The sequence below is a fragment of the Rhineura floridana genome, chromosome 15 (assembly GCF_030035675.1).
Source record: "Rhineura floridana isolate rRhiFlo1 chromosome 15, rRhiFlo1.hap2, whole genome shotgun sequence".
NCBI lineage: Eukaryota > Metazoa > Chordata > Lepidosauria > Squamata > Rhineuridae > Rhineura > Rhineura floridana.
In genome coordinates this window covers 7,446,875-7,473,641 of record NC_084494.1, presented here as the reverse complement: position 1 = coordinate 7,473,641, position 26,767 = coordinate 7,446,875, and the positions used below count along the sequence as shown (strand labels likewise).

At 44.1% G+C, this 26,767-nt stretch overlaps 1 protein-coding gene across 8 annotated transcripts in view; it reads right to left on the bottom strand.

Annotated features, from left to right (window-relative positions):
* COL16A1 (collagen type XVI alpha 1 chain) overlaps positions 1–26,767 on the bottom strand; it is a 222,831-nt gene that overhangs the window by 22,645 nt on the left and 173,419 nt on the right. For 7 of the 8 annotated variants that reach the window (XM_061597039.1, XM_061597036.1, XM_061597041.1 and 4 more), the window contains 11 exons: positions 25,148–25,231; positions 24,653–24,697; positions 23,772–23,816; positions 19,878–19,931; positions 18,980–19,033; positions 18,342–18,395; positions 17,287–17,331; positions 16,565–16,618; positions 4,458–4,493; positions 3,411–3,473; positions 507–578 (listed from right to left, as the gene is read on the bottom strand). In XM_061597039.1, the coding sequence (XP_061453023.1) occupies positions 507–578; positions 3,411–3,473; positions 4,458–4,493; positions 16,565–16,618; positions 17,287–17,331; positions 18,342–18,395; positions 18,980–19,033; positions 19,878–19,931; positions 23,772–23,816; positions 24,653–24,697; positions 25,148–25,231 (606 nt within the window). The remainder of the gene's footprint in view (positions 1–506; positions 579–3,410; positions 3,474–4,457; positions 4,494–16,564; positions 16,619–17,286; positions 17,332–18,341; positions 18,396–18,979; positions 19,034–19,877; positions 19,932–23,771; positions 23,817–24,652; positions 24,698–25,147; positions 25,232–26,767) is intronic. The other variant, XM_061597040.1, reaches the window with a different exon arrangement.

Sequence of the window (26,767 nt, the reverse complement as noted above, 5' to 3'; positions counted from 1 at the left end):
GCTAAGACAGAAAAAGCACTAAATTGCTTCTTCTCCCTCCCGGGTAGTAAAGCATAATAATAATAAATTAAATAACTAATAATTTGCTGCCCTTGCACAGCACGTAAAACCAGATGCTTGAGGTGGCTACCTCATTTTGCCTAGTAGGAGGGCTGGCACTGTGGCCATTATACCACACCAGTTTCCTATACAAAGTTAGCAAATGACAGGCTCCTCTACTACAAGTTGCATACAGATATTGTAAATTCTTCCATGGCTTAAAACCATTCCCTTGTTTTATGACAAGGGAGAAGACACTGTGTCCTGAGCTGCAGAGATTCTTTGAAGGGCTTAAGTAAATTAAGGGGGTTTGGTTTGCATCACCTAAATAACTACACCACAAGAGAGGCTCCAGTGTACAATTGGGTCTTTTTCCTGCAGAGTACTTACAGTCAGGGCTAACCCAGCCCTTCTCTCTCATCTTCATATTAGGGTTCTGTAAATCACCGAGATCCCAGCATACTTACTTGTATCCCAGGGGGGCCTGGAGTTCCCGGTGGGCCAGTCATGCCAGGAGAACCACGCATCCCCTCGCTACCCTATAACAAAAACAACAAACCACATTAAATGACTATATTGCTACTGGCTGCCATGCACGGAGAAGAAACCAATAAAGGGGGAATTTGCCAATAAGATCTCAGTTACAGAAAAAATTGGAAAGGGTGGGAGTCAGAGATGCACCTGTAAATTCTTTTCCCTCCTCCTGTTAACTATCTTTTTTCCTGGGGAATTCAAGTAGGAATAAACAATTTTTTTGGTATAATTTTTTTTAAAAAATATTTTCTTTACAGAAATCTTTAGGTAAAACCTCGTACATAAATCAGTCCAACAACAACATAATCCAATATAAACAATATTCAACAAAAATATAGAAACAAAAAGGGAACAAGATAGCTCGAGGAACATGTCCAAAACCAGAACCCACATATTGACCAGTTGGAATAAACAATTTTGGTCAGAGCAGATACACCAGGTGAGTGCTAAAGGCAGCCTTGGCCAACCTGGTGCCCTCTAAATGTTTTGGTCTGCAACTCCCATCAGTCCCAGCCTGTGCTGGCTCGGGCTGATGGGAGTTGTAGTCCAAAACATTTGGAGGGCACCAGGTTATCAAAAGCTGGTATATGGGGTTGTATTGTTGCAAATGCTCCACAGTTGCCACTAACATGTCCCATCTGGGCCCAGACATGGCCAGAAGACAAGACCTGCTTGAGTTCATACATCAGCAGCTGTTTCTTGCCTGGGCAAGAGGTTACAGCAGGGCCCCGCTTATACGGCGGGTTAGGGACCAGGCCCCTGCCGTAAAGCGGAAATCGCCATAAAGCGGAACCCATAGACTATAATGGGGCCGTCGCGCGAAAATGACGCAAAATCGGCTTTAAAAAGGGGAATTTCCTGCCGCTGCATTAGCGGAACGCCGGAATGCGAAGTGCCGGTAAGTGGGGCCCTACTGTATAAACAACCATTCTCTCTATGGCTGTTTGAATCTGAATCCTTGATCCAACCCACCTCCCTTAAAATCTCCCTTTCCTTCCCCCCACCCAGTAATCAAGTCAGTGCAACTGGTGGCTCCCTTTCAGTGGAGCAGCGGAATCCGCTCTGGGTTTTAGTCTGAAGTTTCAAGTCACTGTCCAGGGCAGCTTCTTGAAACTTTGTGCTAAAACCCAGAGCGGATTCCACTGCTCCACTGAAATGGAGCCACCAGCCGCCACGGAATCAAGTGAAACATTTCAGTTGCTATCCCAGCAGTGAGCAGCAGGTGACAGCAGAGGCCAGGGAGCAGTGGAGACTCCTGCCTTTCTAAGTCTTTCTCCATCCCAACCCATCTTTCCCCCACAGCAACTCAAACAGCTACCTTCTCCTTCGAGTTATCACTGGTACTGTCGGAGTGGCTTCTTTCTATATATGGTCCCTTTCCCCTGAGCGGAGCTTTGTCAACAAACACACTCCAGTGACCGTGTGACTTGCCCAAGGCCACAGGGGAAGCCTGCAGCTGACCAAGACAACTAAATGGTTCATCAGGTCACTCCTTAACTACAAAGGCTGTCTTGTCAAATGGAAGAACATTACACTCAGGTAGAGATGGATGAAAACCTCTCAGCTCACCCCAATTTCCACTTGCTTTTGGTGATACTTCCTAGTGTTTTGGGGCAGGGGGAATGGCTCAATTCTTGTCAAATGATTTCAAGGAAAGATTATAAAAAGTGAATGGATGAGCTGAGTCACCTCCTCCCCACCCATCCTACAATACCTCCACTGTTGTGAAGACCTCCTAGATCCCCCCTGCCCCCCTTTCCTTCTCCCACATTTGTCTGTCAGTGGGGTACTGCCAACAAGTTTCCTCCCTTCATTCGGGCTCCTATAACATTGCAACAACACACTGTCCCAGCCAGGAGCAGCAAGTTTTGGGAGGTGGAATTCTCCAGTGATCATTTGAGGAGGTTGTCCCCACACCCAAAGCTGCCTGTGTCTGGGATGCTTCTGTTGGCAATGTGTCCTATTGGAGGAAGTGAAGGAGAAAGACGGGTCCTGCTGGGGTACCTGTCACTATGTCTGTGAGAAGCATCATAGAATCATGGAATAGTAGAGTTGGAAGGGGCCACAAGGCCATCACGTCCAACCCCCTGCTCAATGCAGAGAAGGGAAGGAGGCAGCAAGGGGGGAGGGAGGGAGGAAGCTGACTAGCAGCAATGAGTGTGTGTGTGAGAGAGAGAGGATAGATGGGCAAGAACCCCAAAAGAAGGCAAACTGAACCCAAGCACAAATTGGAGCTCGCTCATTCTGACCTGGGTTACTTCTTATTCCAAACTCCCCCAGTTCAGAATTCACTACCCATCACTACTCTCAAGGACTAGAAGCCCACAGATATCCTTAGACTAGTTCCCCCTCCCCTATTCCCTCCCAATGTCACCAACAGGCAAAGGGAGACTCACTCCTTCCTTCATGGGCTGCGGGCACGCTAGTTGCTTCAAAAGCAGCCAGAATGAGTTTTTTGGCTCTGTTTTGAAGGAACTCTGCCTTCAGCTGGATACACCTCCCCCACTGCTTCCTTCAGACCTTTCAGGACCGCCCACAGCAAAGCTTTGGGCCAATCACTGTCTCTGATTGAGCCTGCAGCAAAGTGTTTCCATTGGCCACACCTGGAAGATGAAGGGGTCAAGCTACCAATCAGTTGTGAAACGTCCCTGAAGCTAAATTTAAAAAAACAAACTGCACTGGAGCTAATCTGACAAGGATTCAAGATAAAAATGGGGCGGAGTTTGACTAGTGTCATGTGCCCCCATTTTGAGAAAAGAGAGGTGGAGACACACTGGAACCAGCACAACAGTAAGTGCATCTCTACCCTTAAGAGTATTTCACTTTCCCCTACTCACCTTTTCTGCTGAAGGCCCTGGTGGTCCAGGTGATCCTGCTTTCCCTGGAAAGCCTGGGGGCCCCTAAAAAACACACAGCAACAAATAGACTGTTTTGAGTAGCTAGCACGATACTACTTGGCTTTAGAACCTATATGTGAGTTTCATTTGAGAGCAAAGCTCCAGCCAGTTCAGAGTGGCTACTCTGTGCCAAACAGGAAATAAAATGAATTAAAACTTTACACTAAAAACTGAATTCTGCAGTATGTATAAATTATACAGATAAGTCATCTTTGCATAATTTCCCTTATTATGCATAATTTACAATGGGAAAGATGCCAGGGACTATGCAGGGCACCCCCTACCCCAAATGCTCTTATCCAACCACCCCTCTGGCTTCTGACACTTCTATACGCATTGCCCACATGCCTCTTTGCAACCGTAAGGGACTAGAAACATGCTTTTAAGAATATACAAACTGAGATGTTTGGGAAGCTGAATTGCAGTGCTACATTCCAGAGCTTTTTCGGCAGTTGTGCTGAATTTGCAGCACACAAAGACAGCCCTGCCTTTTGCTTGGCACTTTGCTTTTGAAAAGCAGCTGATACCTCCCATTTGCTTAAAGCCTTCTACATGCTCCTGATATAGCTCTTCAGTTCCTGTATTTATAAGAAGGGGCAAAGAAAGCAGCCTGCAGATCATTTCTTGCACGCCATTTGAAACATTTGTGATCTCCACGATGACCCTCTCTCAACCACCTCCTGTAAGCTTTCCATCGCCTCTTGAAAACCCAGCAAAATCCCTCTGTAATAATCAGACCAAAGGCTGGTTTTGTTTGTTTTTCTTACATCTTGATTGCCTTCTTGAAAGGGGACTAAAGGTCCTTCCCCCTTAATCTGATTTATTTGGGATTCTGCTCTATCAGAGACAACCCAGAACGTCTCATCCAAATTCCTAGGGAGGAGAAGAGGGGGAAGGTCTGTATGTCTCCTCCTGCCTCTACACAAAGCTCACTAAGTCCCTAATGCACCAGAATCAGAAAACCCCTTTGGGATAACCAGTACTTACAGGAGGTCCCGGGAAACCAGGCAGGCCTTGAAATCCCTGGGAACAAAGGAAATATGGATCAGTCACAACACAAGTAAAGCCACAGTGGAGTGGACATAATAGTTCCCTGTAGAGCCCCATTTTTTAGCAAAGAAGCCTTTGGGAATGTAGTGGTCTTGAAGATATTGCTCCAATGGCATCTAAGGCTGTGCTACAGGCTGGGACATCTCTAAAGCAGGGGTCGGGAACCCGCAGCCCTCAGGCCAAATGAGGCTCTCCAGGCCAATCTATCCAATCTTTGCGACTCTCCCAGGCCATGGCCCGTAACATCTCTGCTCCTTTAGGGTTTTTCCCAGGTTGGAATGTGTGCTTGAACTGTGATAATGACTTTTGCTTGCCTGGATGGAGAAATTTGGTGTGTCTGTGTGCAGGGCTGGCCCCAGGCATGCTGGGGCCCTTGGGCATCACCCGGCCCCAGGCATCTCCGCTCCCCTTCTGTGATTCGCGGCAGGATTGCTGCCGTGGATTGCAGAGCGGGAGCTTCGGAGCCCCCGCCATTCCCTCATTCAACCTACCTTTCTTGGCTGTGTTTTGGGCTGGGCATGCATGCCATCAACCAAGATGGCGGCAGAGGCTTCAGACCCTTAGGGAAACCTCGGCCGTCATCTTGGTTAAGGGTAGATCTGTGTGCACAACTGCAAAACACAGCCGAGAAAGGTAGATTAAACGAGGGAATGGTGGGGACTCTGAAGCTCCCACTCTGCGATCTGCGGTAGCAATCCTAAAGCGAATCGTGGAAGGGGAGCGGAGCGGCCCCTGTAGCCTCAGGGGCCCCTGTAGCTTCAGGGTCCCTCAGCCAGGGCCCCACCTGGCCACCCTTTAGAGCAGGCCCTGTCTCTCTCTCTGTGTATAGAAACCTCTGTCTTTTGTGTAGCTGAAATATAGCCTATTATACAAAGGTTAGAGTCACATCTGTTACTCCATCCTCGTTTAACTCTGGCCCCACCCACCACTAGCCTGTGGCCCCTGAAAAGTTGTCCATGAGTGGATGTGGCCCTCAGATGGAAAAAATATTCCCTACCCCTGAGTGAAAGGCAATCAAAGGAGTTTCTGAAGATGTGCAGGGCAGGTTAAGATCTGGTAAGTTCCTGGGTGGGAACCTCCTTGGAGGGACCCTCCCCACCATACTCAGTGTCTGCATACACAGCATACATTTAAAACACATGGCTTTGCCCAGAGAATCCTGGGAATGGTAGTTTACCACTCAGTGAACTACAATTCCCAGCACCCTCAACAAATTGTAGTTCCCAGAATTCTTTAGGGAAAGTCATGCATTTTAAGTATGTTTTAAATATATGGTGTGTGCGTGTAGCAGCTCTTTGAAAGAATGCATATGTAAGAAAACTCGCAAGGGAAGCAGAAATTAATCCTCCCACCAACTGTTCTCTGTAAACTTATTTCACTCTGTGAAGAACATGGCCCAGTGCAATGTAGTGATGAATGGACTGGGAAGACTCAGGTTCAAATCCCCACCACTAAGCCATGAAGAGTGGATTTGGGCCCGTCAGTCTCTCTGCCCAGCCCACTTCACAGGGTTTATGTATGTAACCACATACACGGGGGTAAGCCCTAGGTACGGTGCCCTGAACTCCCAAGAGGAGGGTCAGGATGCAGGTACTTACTTGGTAATTACTCAAGTAAGTTGAATTTGTATCTAATTTTGGAGTGCTTACTGGGCTGCCTGGGGCACATTTTACTTGGCCTATAGAGTAGGATTGCCAGATCAGAAGCATCCCAAACCCTGAGATTTCAGGGGCAGCCCTAGTGATGTCACTGAGGCAGGTTGTAGTGATGTCACAGGGATGGGCCAGTGGTGTCATGGGGCAGGCCCAAGTGATGTAACAGGGGCGAGCCTTAGTGATGTCACAGAGACAGGCCCTAGTGATGTAATTAAACATGATGCATTAAGCATCAACCATAGATACTTGGAGCATACAATTCAAACAAAACCATTTCTCTGATTGGAAATTAAGCTGGAAATCTTATCGAAAAGATAGAGCCTGGGTAGGGATCATTTAATCTAGCCTACTTGATTCTGGCAAAAAGGGTTTAAGCGTCCTCAGGCCAGGCCAGTTACCAGAAGGCCATTGTAGGAAGAAAGGAGCCTAGTGTTGTGAAGCTGTTAGATACGAGCACTCAGGAGTAAAGATGGATGCCCCCGAAGGCTGCAATTCTGAACACACATACTAAGCCCCATAGAACTCAACAGGACTTACTTCTGAGTAGATATGGTTTGCATTGTGCTGCTGGTAAAACTTGACTAGGGATCCTTTGCAAAGATATACAAATGAAGACAGGGTTGACAACCCCCTGCCTGGAATGCCCTCCCCGTACCTTTTAACATGGCTGGTCCAAACATCTTTACAGATTTGACTCTTCACTTCAGAAAGCAGTTTGAGAAATGAATAAAAGTAAGAAGATTCTCTACCCTTTTCTGTCTACCATGTGGGCTGCCATAAACCCAATTCCAGTGAGTAATAACTGACAGAGAAAAAACACACATGATTCTACCTTCACAGACAGCAGCTTGGGAACAACAACAATTGCAGCCATACTTTCCATTATGTGAATTCTCATTTACCACTATTGGGCAAGAAACAAACCACCATGCAACCAACAAGGTGCATCAACAGTGGGTTTAAGGGGTTGAGCTGAGCACATGGAACCACTGTGGTTGCTTCTATGGATGTAAAGGAGTGAGGTCAGAGGTAAATGAAATGCAAATAGAAAAACAAAAACAAAAGACTGTGATGATTTCCTAAGGCAATACCATACCAACCACAACAAAATTCCTATGAGTAAGGCAGAAAACTGAGCATCCCACAGCCAGTCAGGATTCCTAACCAAAAACCAAAACTAAAACAATCCTGGCAGCCAGTCAGCCAAGGTCACAGAAATCCCCATGCAGCACAACCTGACCCAGGGGCTACAGTTAGTGCAGAATGCTGTGGCACGATTGCTGACAAGAGTGAGACCCTATCAGCAAATAATCAGAGCTTGGAAGATTACTTTTAAAAAGTAATAAATTACAGTTACAGTTACATGGACCCAAAAAGTAGTAATTACCATTACAATTACAATCGCTCTGAAAGTAACTGATTACTTTACTTTTCCTCCGAAGTAATCAGTACAATTACATTTCAGTTACTTTTCTTTAAAAAAAAGGCCTACAAGGTGCTGGCCTTGGCTGCTGCACATCTAAGTAGCCTAAAACAACATTAAAAATAAACAAACACATACAGAGGTGGTAGAATAATTATTTTTATTCATAAGATAGCAGTGGTGGTCTCTCCACTGGTAAGGGTGGTGGGGAGGGAGGCTGAGGCCACTATTCAGATCTTTGTATGTCAAACCAAGTGCACCCCCCACTCAACCAGCCAGCATAATCTCTCTCACTTAACCACCTCCCAGACCCTGCCCTGCCACCAACTAAAGGACACTCACTCAAGCAAACATTTTCCCCTGAGATGCAAAAAAGTTTAAAAACTGCAAATGCAGCACAGTAGCCAGAGAGGGTGGTGGAGGCTGTGATGTTCCTGCTTATATTGTAAATATGGTAAGTGCTGTTTATATAGAAGATATATGGTAAGTAGAGTGAAAGAGGAGGGGGGAGTACATGAGCAGTAGAATGCTGGATGATTGGCTGAGCGTTTGAATGGCTGGGAGTATAAATGGAAGAATGACAGTTGAATCTAGGAGGTTGTGGTTGAGGTGGTGTCTTTGAGAGGTTGAGAGAGAGGTTGGAGGTTTGGAGAGGTGGTGTTTGAGAGTGAGTCGGAGTTCTGAGGCAATTAGTAAAAAGTCAAGTACCTAACAGAATATAGATGAAACCATACGCTTGTGAAACATTCCTTAAGTAATCTTGTTATTTCTGATATTTAATAAATACTTATTTGGTTTACCAAAGGCCTGATCCTTGGCTGGGGAATATACAGACCAGAAGGGAGGGCAAGGTAATTACCAAGGCTGAACAGAAGCAGTATCTAATGGTGGCAGCGGTGAAGGGAGAGATTGTAACAAGTCACGTATCCAGAGCAACCCAGTGTTGTATGCTTTAAATATAAAGATACAAGGGGGTTGGGAACAGCATAGGCACACAGTCACAAAGTAACAAGCTATAGAGAGACTTAGGCAAAGTGTCTGGGAGTTTGGGTTACAGAAAGTGACTGGTAGTGCTGCCTAGCAGTGGGATTTGTTGAATCTGTGCTAGAGCTGAAAAGGGTAAGAGGAAAACCTGACGTTCCTGTCTGCTGGTAGCCACAAGTGAGAGCTTCACTGGTGGTGCTGGGGAAGGACGTCACAGAGGCCATTTTGTGTGCCAAGTGCAAACACAGTATTCTCTCTCTCTCTCTCTCTCTCACACACACACACTCACACACACATACACACATACGTACGTTGTCATCTTTCACCTCCACAATTCTTTATCTCCATTCTGCTGCTGCCTCTTTCTCTTCCTTTATCCATGCTCTTGACCTCCGGATCCTTTTTCCCTCCACTCCATTCTTCACTACCGTTATCTGTTTTTTTAAATAATTGTTTTCTCCACTCCACCCCATCTCACTCTCTGCCTCCTCCCTCGTCGCCTCCTGCCCATCCACAGAGCATGAGGAAAGAGCGACACTGCACAGAAGCCCAGTTTGAGGCACATGATTTTCATCCACAAATCAGAGGAGCAGAAGACTTCCCCTGCTGCCCCCCCCAAGTAATGCCCAAAAGTAATTCTGGAAATGTTACAATTACTCCACAAAAGTAGTAAAATTACTCCTAGTTCTATTACAATCAAAATGTAAAGGAATTACCCACTCGTTACTCAAAAAAGTAATGAATTACAAGTAATTCATTACTTGTAACTAGTTACTTCCAAGCTCTGCAAATAATACCTCTGTTCTGAAATCTGCACTGGTTGCTGATTTGCTACCAGGCCAAGTTCAAGGTGTGCTTTCCATGTTAAGAGTGCCACATAGTACTTGTTCTGCTCTTGTAAGAAATCGATCATTTAGTGCAGCAGCACCTATACTTTTGATCTCCCTGCCTATTGACATTAGGCAGGTGCCTTCATTGTACCCTTTTTGGCACCTGCTAAAAATGTATTTTGTTTAAGCAGCCTACCCAGGCAGGTAGAAGCTATTGTGTTTTTTATCTGTTTTTAACTCATTGTTGGTTTTATTATTTTGAATATTTTAAAATACCTGTATTTAACTGTTTTTGCCAATATTTTTATTGTTTTAATTCCTTCTGTAAACCTCTTTGAGGAGTTTTTTTTTTACAATAAAGTGGTATATAAATGTTGTAAATAAAATACATCAATAAATTTTGGAGTCACTGTGGCCCTTAGGTCACTTTTAGGAACAAAGGAATTACCTTATACCAACTCAGGCCGTTTGATACCATCCAGCTCAGTACTGATCACATGGACTAGCATTGGCTCTCCAGGATTCCAGGCAATAGCCTATTCCAGAAATTGAAATTTGGACCTTTGCATGCAAAGCATATGCCCTGCCAGTGAGCTACAGCCCTTCCCCTGTTTAAAAAAGTATCTTTTAAAATTGTTATTTTCAGTTCACTAATGAATGCACAGCATACCTAGGGCAGATCCACACCATTCATTTCAAGCACATTAAACACACATTTGAACCACATGAATCCTACCACAGAATCATGGGAACTGTAGTTTGTTAAGGGTGGTGTGAACTATAACTGTGAGGGGGAAACTGCACTTCCCAGGATTCTTTAGGGGAAGTCATGAGCTTTAAATGTGAGTTGGATGAGCTTTAAATGTATTATGTGGCTCTACTTAATAATCTTTGTCTGCATGTAAATTGTTTTAATTATTTTAAAAAAATAGAAATAAGCTATAAAGTTTACTGGGTGACCATGGGCTACTCATCATCTCAGCCTAATCTGCCCCTCAGAGTGAAAACAACAGAACACCCATGAACACCCCAGGGAAGAAGGGAACATTTAAAATGTAGAGGAATAATACTGTACAACCATAGTGTGAAATCAGATACTTATCGGGACATAGTATGAAGAAATATTTATATAAGCATGACTGTCAAAGATGTTTATTATTTACACTGCCTGTAAAGATATTTGTAGTGCAATCCTATGTTTGTTTACTCAGAAGCAAGTCCCAATGTATTCAATGGGGCTTACTCAAACAGGGAAGTGCGCACATAGCTGCAACCTCAAGTAATAAGGAACACTCAACCAACTCAAAATTCAGAATCATGCCACTTTAAGCTGTTTTGCAACTGTTTATACTTTTTAATGGTTATTTGATTTTAAAGGGATTTATTTCTTGTTGTGAGCTGCCTTGGTTTCCAATTAGCAATCGTACTTCACAAGCTTGTTGGGAAACCTCCACATATGCACATACACTAGAAATGTAAAAATACATGAAAAATGGAAATGGACTGCCTTCAAGTCGATCCCGACTTATGGCTACCCTATGAATAGGGTGTTCATGGTAAGCAGTATTCAGAGGGGGTTTACCCTTTTGCCTCCCTCTTAGGCTAGTCCTCCCCAGCTGGCTAGGGCCTGCTCAGCTTGCCACAGCTGCACAAGCCAGCCTCTTCCTTGTCCACAACTGCCAGCTGGGGGCCAACTGGGCTCCTTGGGACTATGCAGCTTGCCCACAGCTGCACAGGTTGCAGGACACGTAACCCCTGAGCCACTCACTGTGGGGGTGATCTTTAGCTGGCCCAGGAGACACGAGCGGGGATTTGAACTCATAGACCAGTTGGTCATTGCAGAACATTTTTTAAAAATAAAATAAATTCAGTATTAGTTTCCTACATAATAAAAGCAATGATACCTATGTAAGCCCAGCCTAATTGCTTTAAAAATAGGATTGGAGAGGAAGAGAAAGATTTAGAACACAAACACAATTCTTTGCTATGTTCACTCAAAAATCCCATCAATTTACAGCACAATCCTAACCATGTCTACTCAAAAGTAAATCCTATTGAATTCAATGGGGTTTACTCCAGGTATGTGGGATTAGCATTTCAGCTTTACTTGCAGAAAAGTGAGTACTGGATTATAGCTTCATATTGGGAAGGTTTTAAAACGCTGCCCTCTTCAAGAGCCCAGGAAATTTTAAACTTGATTGACTCCTGCACACAAGAGAAAAAATTTTTTTGTACTGCGGAAAGCTATATACTTACTCAATTTATGAGATTTTCAGATAAACAGGAAAAAACAAGAGTTGTCTTCCTTTGCAATGGAGTCTAGGTACTGCCCTGAGGCCCACAAATCACTTGTCAATCACAACCCTGACTTCACTATTGGCTGCAAACGTGAAAGGGCAGGGTTAGAGTAGCCTATAAGAGATCATTTCCAGAAGTTGCGGGGGAGGGCTGATGTTTTAGTGTATATCTTGTGAACCAGACCACCTAGAAACTTAATTTTTTAAAAAAATGAAAGCTGAGTGTCTGGAGATTAAGATGACTCATCCGAAGACCCAGAGGGGACCCCCAAAAACCGGAGTCTCCAGGCAAAAACTGGACACCTGGCAACCCTGCTACAGAGGTTGCGGTAGTGCTGCTGCTGCAGGAGATTCAGGAAAATAACAACGGGTTTTTCAAAGTCACTCAAATTGTTCTGCACCTAATGTTTGTTTTTTCTGTTGCCTTTGCTTCTTGTCATCACATTGTATTTCACTTTTTATGTCATTTTAATAGCGCTAGCTGCCTTGGCCATTTTTATAGAATGGCTGGAAGCATGTTTAATATAAATAAACAATACTTAAGTACATAAATATTAATGTAGGCAGCTCTTTTTCCCTCCCATAGTGGGGGTGGGGTGGGGGTAGGGAGAGGGGAGGGCAAGATGATCTTATCCCTCTGGATAAAAACCTTTGAAGGTATCCACCACCACTCATAATTGTTGTGAGGCAAGGCAGGTAACAGGGCAGGAAGGATGAACAGCAGGATATTCTCTCTCTCTCTCTCTCCCCCCCAGCAGGAGTTTGGCTGGCAAGAAACAGCAAACAAGCCAGGCGATCAATGACCCCCCAGGAAATAACAGGATTTCAAGCTTTAAAGCTACACAACAGTAGGAAATCCTGGATGGGGCAAATTCTACATAGCAGAAGGGCGACTATTTAAGCTAGCACAGCATTGCCTGGTAGCAGTTTTGGCAGGCTGTTTTATGACTTCTGTATGCCACGATGATGCAAAGAGGAAAAATATTTTGCAACCATAGTACTTCCAAACTAGGCATCTGAAGGGTGGAATTGCCATGCTTTGTTCACCCACTTTTTATGGGGCATCAACAGATCACCATCATTCAATAATTATCCCCTTCTATTTTCCCCGTGGTTTTTCTGTTTCTTCTCAGGATTGCAGAAAGTCTCAATTTTTTACATAAGAGTGGGAGAGTACAAAATACCTTCAGCACAGGGAACCTGTGCCCCTCCAGATGTGCTGGACTCCATCATCTCCAGCCAGCATGGTCAACGATCAAAGACAATAGGAGTTGTAGTCCAGCAACATTTGGTGGGTCACAGATGTTCCTCCATTCTTGCTCTCCTTTTTAAAAAGGTGCAGTTTTGACATATCAGGACCATTAACCTCTCACAGCTCAGCACACATTCATTATATCATTTGTGGAGAGCACTCTTTTGTCGCCTTGTTTTTTTAATATTTTAATTATCATCAAAACGCTTTCCCAAGTAATATTTTTTAAATGAAAGAGAGGTATAGTGTTACAACACCATGTTGCTATATCATTATTGTAGGAAAATGTTAATAAATTAACATTATAGTATTATGTTGTTATAGTGCTATACCTTTCTTTAAAAAATAGAGCTGGAAAAGTGCTTTAGTGATTATTTGAAGATTGATTTTAAAACATAAATGGAGGTCATAAAATGGCATCTAACACAAGGGTTATAGTGAACATGTGCTGAACTTGAAATGATCTCACCCACAACAGCTACATCACACCTACTTGCGTGGACAAAGCATAGTGGGGTGAACACTAGCGATGGGCTCCTTTTCTGCAATACAGTAGGGCCCCGCTTTATGCCGTTCCGCTTTACAGCGTTCCGCTGATGCGGCGGCTTTCAATTGGGAAATTCCCCATTTTAAAGCAGATTTTGCCCTTTTGCGATGCTTTTGCGTCTTTTTTGCGCGACGCGGCCCATTATAGTCTATGGAGTTCCGCTTTATGGTGATTTCCGCTTTATGGCAGGGGCCTGGTCCCTAACCCGCCGTATTAGCGGGGCCCTACTGTAATAGGATTTGCCATCAGATTATTTATTTCTGATACTCTTTATCTTCGCAGAGAAAATTTTATTTATTTTATTATTTATTACATTTGTATCCCACCTTTCCTCCAAGGAGCTCAAGGTGGCAGACAAACATGGTTCTCTGCCTCCTGATTTTATCCTCACAACAACCCTGTGAGGTAGGTTATGCTGAGAGGCAGTGACTGGCCAAAGATCACCCAATGAGCATCATGGCCAAGCAGGGATTTGAACCCTGGTTGCCCAGGTCCCATTCTGACATTCTAACCACTACACCACACTCTCCATGCCTGGTTTCTAATTCATTCTTTTTTCCAATTCATTTTTTAAAATTGCTTTGAAATAATTGATAGAGTGATACTTTTATCGATCTACTTTCTATGTTGTCTCTTCAAATGTGTATTCCCTTTCACTGATGTCAATGAAGTGCTGATTGTAACTGACAGAAAGTAGCAGGTGAGGTGCTGATTGTAAATTGCAGGGGGGAAGACACTGACTTGATTATCTGCCTTAATCTGTCTGCTCTGTAGTGCACTTGAAAAAGAATGTAAACAGGCAGTCAGAGTTCAAAATAAAGATAGATACAGTGGAGACACACACTTAAAAATGAAACTTTAAAAAGGAGAGTTCAATCCCTAGAGAACACACAAAGGAAGCACAATACTCCAAATAACATGGAAAGTAAATTGTAATTCTGCTTGTAGCTTAAAATGGAAGAGTAATCCAAGAAGCTACCCATCTGGAAGCAGCCTTAGTCTCACACGCCCTACCTTCCTTTTCTTTTATCCACTAAGAATCAGCCATTTCTCTCTCTGGCTCTGCCCTTTCAATATTTAAAAAGAAAATTAAAATGCCTTTGAGGATGTACAGAGTGCCTTCCCCTTCCCACTGAAGAACTGCAATCTGCCCCTAAACAGAGTTAAGGCACAAGGCCTTATATACATAGCAACATTTTTATCCTGCCTTTCTGCCTCAAAGAGAGACTCAAGACAGTTTATATCACAATAATCAATAAAGAAATGGGGATGGGGGTGGGAATTAAAAGCACAACAAAAGAAGCAAGACACAGTAGATGCTTAAAAAAAAGTAGCAGAGAATTAAGTAACCCCCACCCTTCCAAACCCCAAACATATCTAAACATCCCAAACATCCAGCAGGCCTAACAAGAAGGTCTTTAGCTTTGAGCAAAAAGGCTTTAGGGAGAGAGAAAATGGTTCTCCCTAGACAGGTTTTTCCACTGCTTACAGCAGTGTCTTCTCAATTCCTCAAATCTGAAGCATACTTTAAAAAATAATAATAATGAAAGACACCTTTACAACTGACCACTTTACTTTTAGAATGTATAAGAGGAAAAATGACCTGTGCTCAGAGCACACATACACACTAGGGATGGGCGAGAAAGTCAATTCAGTTCACATTTCAAGCTGAATCTATCTAATGTGCACTTTCTGAAACAACATGAGAAGTAAAACACAGACATCCTTTGAAATTCGCATTTAATTCAATTTTGCAATGCAGTTTGCCAATGAAACAGTGTTTACAAAAATGCATCTGTAAGGGGAAAGTGTGCATGAAAATGAGTGAAAATAACATACAAAAATGCATTATATGACAAGAAATTGCTTAGAAAAATGTGTACATTTGTCAAAATGTGTTCAATAGGAGAAATTTGCACTAAAATCCTGGAAAAAATGCAAATTTGCTGCAGAATTGTGGAGAACTGAATTTAACATTGGAAAAATGAGAAGCTGAGAGAACCAAAACTGACCAATCTCTCCATCCCTAACACACGCCTGCAAGCGTGCACACAGGGCTGGCTCCAGGCATGCCGGGCCCCTTGGGCCCCTCCGCTCCCCTTCCACGATCTGCGGCATGAGCCACAGATCGCAGGACAGGAGCTTCTGAGCCAACCGCCATCCCCCCGCTTCACCTACCTTTCTCTGCTGTCTTCTGCAGTGTGCGCAGTGTTGCCATCAATCAAGATGGCGGCCAAGGTTTCCGTAAGGGGCTGATGGCATGCAGCACGCGTATTGCTGCCATCAACCAAGATGGCGGCAGAGGTTTCAGCCCCTTATGGAAACCTCGGCCACCATCTTGATTGATGGCAACCCTGCGTGCACTGCAAAGAACAGCAGAGAGAAAGGTAGGTGAAACGGGGGGATGGCGGGCAGCTCGGAAACTCCTCCTGTCCTGCAATCCTCAGCTCCTGCTGCGGATTGCGGAAGGGGAGCGGAGGGCCCCTCAGGGGACCCTGTAGCTCCAGGGGCCCTTGGGCCAGTGCCCCACCTGGCCACCCTTTAGAACCGGCCCTGCACACACACAAAATATCCGTATGAATCACTGATCTGGCCATGTGTCCAGCTTGAAATGAGGCAAGCCCCAAACAGGTATTAATGCAGAGATGCACAAACAGGTGGCCTCCTCTGAACATTGGCAATTCTGCTGCCTCTGCATCAGAAGTGACTGAGAGATCTCATCAGAACCAATAAAATACAGATACTTGCTCACAATACACGCATTTCAGAGAAGGCAAGCCAACACAGTATAAACATCACCATTAGCACAGGCAAATGGAATTAGTAGCACCCTTCAAGAAGAACAAGGAGAGCTGGTGAGTCTGGCTATGAGACAGAGTCAGGCCTGTACTACTCCCTTCTCTCTAGCTAAGCAAGCTAGAGGCAAAAAATACACCAAAGCATGTGGGGGGAGGGAAGGGGGGAGATGCACAGGTCCGCCAGAGCACAGCACAACCTGTGGCCCACTTGCCAAATATGTTGGCCACTGCCAAAGTAGAAGAATCCTAACACCTCACCTGATCACCTTTTTCTCCTGCGCTGCCTGTCAGTCCTCGCTCTCCTCTCGGACCCTGATGTAAGGAGAGAACAAAGGTGAGGCGGGTCATACTCCTTTTCTGTAGCTGTGACAAACTTACTCAGGATCTAGTTCTTGTTGTGATGGTTCAACCTGTGTCTGGACTGTACCATTTCCAACTACAGCTGGAGCCTCAAGTGATGACATAATATTCCTTACTACTACTACTACTACTACTACTACTACTACTACTACTACTACTACTACTACTAATTCCCTGTACACAGAAAACTAATATGTCAGGGAGCAGGCCGGGCTAGAACCATTCTTCCTAACTTGCTAGCTTTTAATGTGCAGGGATCTTTGTGTTTGGAAGCGCATTCAAGTCCCCACCAGCAGTCTGAAGTGGTACAGTCGGTAGACAGAGGTTTATCACCTCAGTCACAGTAGACATGCAGTACAGAGCCCTTTCCCTCCTTCAATACTTTAAAAGCTTAAATAAATGTAACTGAAGTTATCTACAGTTTTATAGATTCCCCTCTTCTCCCTCTGTTGTTTTGCCTGGGTTTCTTTTTAGATTGTAATCCCCCTGTATAGGGACTTGCTGTCATGTCACTTCCAATTGAACCATTTGCCTACAAAAGGCCAGGCTCACTGTAGGTGGGACCAGGCACTTGTAGCCAAAGGACTATTTCAGAGCATGCAACTTGGCTGTGAGCTTACCGCTGGCCCAATGGGACCTGCAGGACCATCCAAGCCTGGAGGACCCTGAAGAGACAAAGGGAAGAGAAAGGAGACATTGACAATGCAGCAGTCTAAGGGACTATTTTAGGAGGTTCTTTTATGACTATGCACAGATTTACAAAAATATTTTTAACAGTCTATGATAAATGATATGGTTGAATCCAATGCTAGCCATACTCCAATTAAACTCACTGAAATGAATGGGCATGACTAACTTAGGCCCTTTCACTTATGTTCACCGCCCAGAGAGCTATCGCTAGTCGGGCGGTATATAAATTTAATAAATAAAATAATAAATAAATAAATGGATCTGCTCTGTGTAGAATTTAGTTGGGTATAACCTTCAGTGGCAGAGCATGAGCTTTGCAATGCTGGAGGTTCCAGGTCAAATCCCTGGCTGAGGAAGACTCCCGCCCTGAATAAAACCCTATAGCAGCCTCCCCCAACCTGCTGGCTGGAGCTGATGGGAGTTGTAGTCTAAAATATCAGGAGGACACCAGGTGGAGGAAGGCTGTTCTAGAGAGCTGCTGCCTGTCAGTGTAGACAGTACTAAGCTAGATGGGCCATTGATCTGACTCAATATAAGCCAGCTCCCTCCCTTTCTAACAGTGATTTCACCAGACCTGGGTTTTGCTATTAATTAATTAAATGTAATCTAAATTTCACCTATCTGTCTCTGACCCTTAACATTTATTCTCCCAGGGTGGTTCACAAATGATGTTTAAACAGTTATATACATATTTTTCAGAAAGCAGAGACAATGAAAACATGGTAGCAACATAATGAAATCAATTCGGACAATGTTTTAAAAGGGCTAAATTGTTTTTTTTTTTTAGGTATTTGCCAGATTCTGAAATGAGGTAAGAGTAGGTATGAAGCAAGCCTCCTTGGTGGGCGCATTCCAAAGGGGAGTGGTGGTGCCACAACTGAAAAGGCCTATCCCTTCAGTTACCATCTGTTAACCTCAAGGAAGGGCCTTGGAAGTAGTCATACAGGCAGGTTCATGCAAGAGAAGACAGTCCCCAGGCACTTACCGATTCTCCTTTCTCTCCAGATGGCCCTGTGTATCCTCGTTCACCTTTAGCACCCTGGTAGTAGGTAGGAGATAAGGGCAAAGAAATGTTTTTGTTATCAAATGATACTAGATCACTTGAACAGAGCTGCTGATGGCAGCCAGCAAATAGTTTTCAGTGATAACATTCCATGTTCAGACCTTTTGGGAAAAAAATGGCAGAAATGTGACATATGGCTAATTTTAAGCCTTATGTACTGAATTTTCAAATTCTGATTTTAAATTAAAACAAAGAAATAATCATGTGAATCTTCACTGCGACAAATGTTAAATATTAGCTTGGCAAATCCAACAGGGTCCTCATCAGAGTATGCTGCAAAAAAAAGATTCAAATAGAAAAATATAAATATGAATTTTGGAGAACAAAATTTGGCTGAGGAGGATGTACTTGAACCTGTTTTTCCCAAGGCTCTATTATGAGATACTGATTTGTTAACTGTGGGCCTGGCTGATCTGCTGTACATGCTTTTTTCTGGGTCAGCACACTCTGGGTCCTCCTCTAAGCCCATCAAGTGAGGCAATCCTCCTTACCCATTTCCCTCTACCTCCGCTACCTGCCTAATTTGTCTTTCACTCCTCCCTTTTGCATGACATACTCACAGGTAGCCCAGGGGGGCCCACTGAGCCAGGATATCCAGGCTGACCTGGGGGGCCCTGCAGAAAAGGACAGTGAAAAAGGATCAATACACCCACTAATTTCATGGTTTCAGGCAACAGTAAATGAACCAAACAAATTGCTTCCATCAGTTCTTGAAGGCCCTTGTGATCATGCCTTGTTGCGTACTCCATTCTAACATCCTTGACTGAAATGTCATAAAATTACAAGTGAATATCTCCTTTAATCTACATTTAAGTATATTACCAAGGGAATGGTTGTTATTACAAATTATTACTACAGAGGGCAAGATTTTGGTCTTGAGATCTCTTCAGATCTAGACAATTTATATAAGGCTTTCCTTCTCCAGTAGTGGACAGCTTAGCCTGCCTTGACTAGCCTCCCTGGTGAGCCCTATCATGAGACGGAATGATGCCATCACCTTAGATACCAGATTTTTGCTTCTCTTAATCAAGAGACAATGGTTATCTACATATATACTCAAAGGAAGATGCCTTTTGGATTGTCCATCACAGACAATAAAAATGTCTCCAGGCAATTCAGTTTCCTGCTTGAACCATCTGGTGTCACTATTTGCTTCATCCACTCAGACTAGTGATCACACTAAGAGGACCTCAGCTAGGGTCAACAGCACCTATCTGTTTAACCACCCTTCTAAGCTGTCCACTTGAAAGGTAGCCTAGACCAGCCTTCACCATCCTGGTGCCTTCCAGTAGTTTTGGTCTGCAACTCACATCAGCCCCAGCCAGCACGGTTGGGGCTCATGCGAGTTGTAGTCTAAAACATCTGGAGGTCACCAGGTTGGCGAAGACTGGTCAAGATCAACAAGCCATAAATGTTTTGTAGATCCTCAGAAGTTTAGAAGTGAGATCTATTACTCACAGATTCTCCTTTGGATCCATGGAACCCAGGTAGTCCGCGTTCGCCCTGGAGGCCCTTTGGGAAGAAAATCATAAAGGGTGTGCTTCACATTTCCTGCCCCTTTTTCATTTAATTGCATCAAGGTGGGTGGGTAATGCTCTAAGCCGTATAGCAGGATGGGGGTTAATGGAGAATGGGTTACAGAAATGAGGACCTAGCACCACAAGTGTTGTTGAATGGTCTCAAAGCAATCAGATAACACTTTCATTTGGCTACTGTTGCTTGGAAAGCTTTTCTTATTGTTATCATTATTTGGAACACAGTTCTCCAAAGTTGGTTTTTCTTTTAAGAATCTGAAGACTAAATAAGATGTGATTAAGATTTTATTGATTAGGCATCGAATTAGCTACGGCACAGAATTAAGTTTTAGATGCGCAGTGCTTAGAGAGGTATTTCTTCCCACACCTGAAGAAAGAGATCCAGAGAAGGTGCTTTCAACGACAGACTTGTGCCACGATTTGTGTGGTATCTGTATGATGAAATGTTCACACACAGAGAGAGACAGAGAGAGAGAGAGAGAGAGAGTGAAGGGGCTTACCTTGATACTCTTTCAAAGGGAATGGAGATGGAAAGATGCGTATCCCAACCCCTCCCACACAGGGTTTCTTCCAGAAATGATATTGCAGAAGAAAAGTCAACAATGATTGGATTTCCCCCCCTGTGTTCTGGAAAAGGCTTCTTGGACAGTTTGGTGAAAGTACATAGCAGTGTATAGTGCAGAGTAATATAGCTAGGTAATATAAGCAGCTTTGGCATATCTGAATTCATCGTGAAACTTTCCAGTAAAAGAGGCTAAGAGGTGATGTCCAATTGACCTGTCACATTTCCAGCACTGCCATCTTGATGGTTCTGGAGAAGTTCTTGTCTTCATCTTATCACCTTGTTCTTTTGTTTGTTTTTACTACTGCAAGAGTCACCAAACCTGATTAAATCAGTCCCAATTTAGAACCATGGTATCATCCGATAGGTTCAGGAGAAAGACGATGACACAATCCAGCCCAAGCTATTTTGACTAAATCCCATTGAAAATAATGGAGTGGATCTTAGTTTACCTTGGGAACAAATCACATTGAACTCAGTGACGCTTACTCATGTGCAAGTACAGGATCAAGCTGATATTTGTGTGACCAAGTTCAATCCTTAACTTTTGCTACATTGTGGCCAAAAAATGCTATGGTAACTGAATGGTGAGAAAATAAAATTGTCCTTCTTATGAGAGTCTTGGAAGAATTCTTAAAAGCTTATAAAAAATTTGTCTCGCAGGGAATTTGTAGTGCGATATCCAAAGTCATTCAGATACTCTTGTCCTTCCACTATGTATCTATATAACACCTTTTCCAACTTTCAGCTGCTGTACCCTTTACTCATCTCCTTCCATCACTAGCCGTGGGCAACCATTACCGCACATAAAGTGCAAGACACATGAAGAGGCAATCACTCAAAGCAACCAAGGAATGGATTGCAAAGCAGGGTTGAAAGGCTGACTCAGTTTTGCAGTCCCAGATTAAGAAGTAAACCAACACTGGAAGGTTGCACCAGTAGGCAGAGCACAAGAAAAAGAGGAGAAACCCAAAATTGTACACAGCATAATTTCTTAGGAAATTCATTTTGAACAAAGGCTTTTCATCAGGGAGGGAATAACTATTGCCAGTGAGCAAGTCCTAAGGCACTTCCAGACTGTCACTATTTTGGGGTGGAATTCAATCACACACTGAAAAATTCAGGTTGTGCAATTAAAGCTAATTGGGAAGTCTTGCACAACAAATTTGCTTTTCCAAAAGGTCAGATTTTTTGCAATAAGGAAAGTGATGGGGAAATGCCCTGGAAAGTGTGGGAGAACACCTGGTTTGATTCAAGGTTGTTTAGCCTCCCTGCAAACAAATCATAGTGAATGTTCATTAAATAGCCAATGTCATCTAAGCTCCCTGCAAACAAATCAGGGTAAATTCTCAATAAACAGATCATCTGGAAGCTCCCCTGTTCTTCAGGCATGTGAATTCTAGTAAGAGTACTGTAGTAATTCTGGTAAGAGATTTTTCCTCTTTTTCATGTGCTGGTACATTTTTCCAGATACTGGACAACTCTCCCCAGAGTGATTCCTGTGACTGGACAAACTAAAGTATTCTGCAAAAATGTCAAGCACACAGTTGTTACAGAACTGGATTTTGGGATTCAAAATAAACTGCTGCATTAGGTAAGTTCTAGTTCTTATTTCATTTTTTTTTCATCTGATAGATTGGCCGTCTCTGTGTATTCCAAATTAGGGGACAATTAACATATTCTGCACTGCAGTTACAGCAAGATGTCATTTCTGTAGAAGGCCCTGTCTACACTGCAGATGCCTTTCCTCTTTCCCTATCCTGTTGTTTAGTTGAAAACGAAGGCTCTGGTTGGGAAGGGAGACCCCCTCCCTCTCCTTTCTGAGCAGCCAAAGGGGGCACTGGGAGAAGCACAGCCTCCTCCTGCCTGCAAGACAGGCATAGAGGGTTGCTCCTTCCCTGAAAAACCACTGGTTTTGGCAGGGAACCATTCCATTCCATTTGTATTTCTGGAGAAGCTGAAGCTGAACAGAGTAAACCTGGGTTTCACTTCCTAATGTAAATTCCAAGACACAAGCAGAATTCTCCTTAAAACTCAGATTGCAACACATTTTTCCGTCACTGTTAGCAATTTGCAGTGGAACATTTAGCAAACAGAATATCGTTTTCAGTTTACGGATTTTTAGGACTGGCAGCTGCACATACATAAACTCATTTATCTGGCCAATGGGACTTACTCTAGGAGTTATTTTCTATCCAGAAGGCACCGTGTCACAACAAGCAGCCCCCAGCTGGGTTTTCTGTCTAACTGAGAGAGCACAGTATGAGAATGGCTCCTCCATTCATTGTCACGTGACCCACAAGAGTGGGGAGGCTCCCTTGGTGCTGTTACAATGTGGAGTTAGTTTGGGTTACATGATGCTGGTGGGCGGCAGTGACGGCTTTTATGGGACACACTGTTGACACCAGCAGAGGGCCACACCGCATAGCGATTAATCACACAGACTGTGGGAGTTACAGTGCCATTAGTGGGGTGAGGTGCTGGGGGATGAGATTAAGGAATTAATAATGGTGGTGGTGGTGGTGCTCAGGTGAGGGTGGAATGATGATTTCAAGAACCAGAAACAATTCACATACATGGCAGAGGGAGCTCATTGGTTTAGGGAAGGCAGCTTCACTCTCGAGTGCATTTACACTTTCCCACCATTTATCCACCATGGGTTCACAAATAAGTGGAACTACTACATCTGAACGGATGCAACTCACAATGGCCAATAGTTGTTGGACCAGCTATACGCTGAGAAAAAAATTGGCTGTTGGAATCCATTCTATGCATAATCTCTGTGGGCAGAAATGTTAAGTGACTAGCTCTATCAAAGCTCCTCAGCATTTGGGATGTGAAGATGTTCCTTCTCATCTGGGGCTCTGGAAGATTCTAGACTATGCTTGTATGATGGGGGGAGGGACACAGAATGGCCCTGATTAACCAGCTTGCCCTTATGGAGACAAGGAGAAATCCTAGATTAGATTATGCTGGACAGCCTTCCAGCTCAGCTGAACCAAATCTACAGAAGATGGGTCTCTGTCAGACAGCTTAACTGTGTGGAAGGTTCCAGAACAGTTGATGTTATCTTAGTCTCATGGCCGGGGGGTGGGGATGGGGACTTTAGATCAAATGACCAGGTGTGCACAGGAAGTTGGCTAGCTGTGCTATTAGATACAGAGCCTGAAGAAGGAGGGAGAAGGACGGACGAGAAGCCAAACAAGCGGCAGCAACAAACGACTGCACAGAGCACGTGCTGAACTAGATTCTTACAGGTAATCCAGGTGCGCCAGGCGTTCCAGGAAAACCTGGGGGGCCCTAAGGGAAGAAACAGTGAAATCATACCTTGGCAATCACATTGGCTAGACTAGGGATGGTGGATGAAGATGGAGGGAATAGGAGGCGGAGATTTGGCTCCAATGGACATGGTTTTCCTCACACAAGCAGGACTGCATTTCTCCTGTCGCAGGAGCGGAGTGATCATAGAATAATAGAATAGTAGAGTTGGAAGGGTCCTATAAGGCCATCAAGTCCAACCCCCTGCTCAATGCGGGAGTCCAAATCAAAGCATTCCCGACAGATGGCTGTCCAGCTGCCTCTTGAATGCCTCCAGTGTCGGAGAGCCCACTACCTCTCTAGGTCATTGGTTCCATTGTCGTATGGCTCTAATAGGAAGTGGACTCACCTTTCCAAATTAACCCACTGCTGTATTTTCCAAAAACAACTCAGCCTAGAAGAACAGAGATCTGTGTATACCTTCCCTTTCCCCTGTATAATCTGAGCTCTTTTGGGACCAGAATGGTCAGAGCTTGTATGAAACGCCATGAGCAGTGGCTCACAACCGAGGTATATAAGGCCAAATATATGCCATGGATCAGCCTCAAAGAGGAAGATTAGATTTAAAAGCCTTTTCTCTTCCTGGCTCCTTAGACAGCTATCAGCTTGTGGTAAAAAGGATGCTGCAAGGGATAAAGGCTTGAGAGAGAGAAACAAAAGCATTTGAACTGCAATTTTTATATCATTGCACATTGTGAGTTGTGCACACGCATCAGAAGGGTGGGCTAGAATTTTCAAATATAAAATAAAAAAGCAGGAGGTTATAAAATTAAAACAACACAGCAGAAAGTGACCCAAGACCTAAGGGATATACTCACAGCTGGTCCAGGAGGGCCAGGGGAGCCTCTTGAGCCTGGTGGGCCCTGAACAGAAGGAGAAGCAAAGAGAAAACAGTCATTTCTAAACTCAAGACACTGTGGCAGCATCATTGCTGTCTGGTGTCTTCAGGTAGTGTTTATTTTATTTATTTATTTATTCATGCATGCATTCATTCATTCATTCTTTCATTCTATTTCTATGCCGCCTTTTGGCCAAAAGGCCCTCAAGGCGGCTCACAAAGTTGTGGATCTGCAGGACACTATGGCTACTTGTTTGCTTGGCACTCCTCCAAAAAGCTCCTTAGAAGTGGTGCAACTTAATTCCCTCCCATTGGAAGGGCAAAAAACAAACAACAAAACAAAAGAGAATAAACTACCAACCCCACCACTTCCTGCCCTGCTTGCCCCAGTTCTGTGCCCCCATCCCTTCTCCCCCAAGTAGGTAGGCTTGCTCCTGGAAAGTGCTCTATGCTTTGCAATCCCCAATAGTGTTACCTGCTCCCCCCTTTCTCCGGGTAATCCGGGGATGCCAGGAAAGCCAGGACCTCCAGCACAATCTTGGTTATTGTCAGTATCGCCCTGGAAGGGAAGACAAGAGGCACTGAACCAATCCCAGTCTTTCCAAGCAGTTTCTAGCAATTTTTACACACAGAACAGTATCTATGGGAGCAGGACTTTCAGCAGCTTTCAATCCACAAGCTAACTCAATCCTTGCCATTTCCAGAAGGGTGGCCAGGGAGGGACAAATCTGTTGATTCTGGTTTCTCTACATTTCTCATGAGTCCACTCTTAAGTTCAGTTCTTCACATTTCCACATCACTTTGCAGTTAATGTTGTTTTAAAGAAAATCATCACGAAAATTTATTTTACAGCCACAAGAGTTGCTGTATACTATAGCCAGCATGGATTTTTCACATTCCGCAATGTTAAATTGAAAATACCCCCTATGCCATTCTGATCCTTCCCATAAGCTCATTTCAGAACAAAACCTTACAAAACCTATAGTCCTGAACTCAGAAACCCTTCCTTAACAACTCTCTAAATTTTCATGGCAATACAAAAAACAATCAGAGAGAATCGAGAGTTCAAAGTGTAAAAAGATAGGAAAAAAACATATCCTTGTTGGACTTTTTTTCTGTCAGTGTTCTCATAATTTGTTGAAATTAATTAAAAATCAGCCATGTTCACAGAGTACCCGTAATCACTGACCTTGCCCCCATTCTCTGACCTCCATCTTCTGCAGTTTAAAAGTTAAAAAAATTCATGGCCAATTTTTAATTAATTTAAGAAATTTTGCATTGGAGTCAATGATAAGCCCGGGCATGCTCAGTAAGAACCAACCATCTGTGTTCTAAAACCCAGACTCACAGCTGCTTGGCTTGGCTAATCAGGGGGCCAAGTCAGACATTTATTTCACTTTAAACAGTTATGGCTTCCCCCACATAATCCTGGGAAATGTAGTTAGTGAAGGTTGCTGAGAGTTGATAGGTGACTTCTCTTCCCCTGAAAGAGCTCCAGTGGCACAAGGGGTTTAACTGCAGAGTGGTTTAGCTGCTCTGTTTGAAACTCTATGCTGGGAACAGGGCATCTCCTAGCAACTCCCAGGACCCTTGACAAACAACACTTCCCAGGATTCTTTGGGGGAAGCCATGACCGTCTAAAGTGGAATAAAGATTTGGTGTGGATGCAGTCAGTGACAGCTTTGGTTTAAATTTGGGTGGGAGACTACATGTGCCTGTTGTAGAATAAAAAGGTGGGGAACATGCTGAAAAGCAATGATACTATTCACAGTGTTTTACTTTTCAAAAGGAAAGGAGCTTTCCCTGTGCCCAGTGCCCAACCCCAATCCCCTCCCCTTTCCTCTCTCCCCCTCCCTTTCCTGCCCTGCTCCTTCCCTCCCTGCCCCTCCCCCAGGTCAGTTTCCCCTATCCTAAGCATGATTGCACAGGAGTAAATCCCACTGAACTCAAAAAGCATGCAAATGAGCAAACCTGCCTTCCCCTCCTCCTCCCTCCTATCCCCTCCCTCTTGCCCCTTCCCTCCCCCTTCCAATCCCCTCCTTCCCCCCTCCTCCTTTTCTCCCCTCCCCCTCCCCCATGGTCAGTTTTACCTATC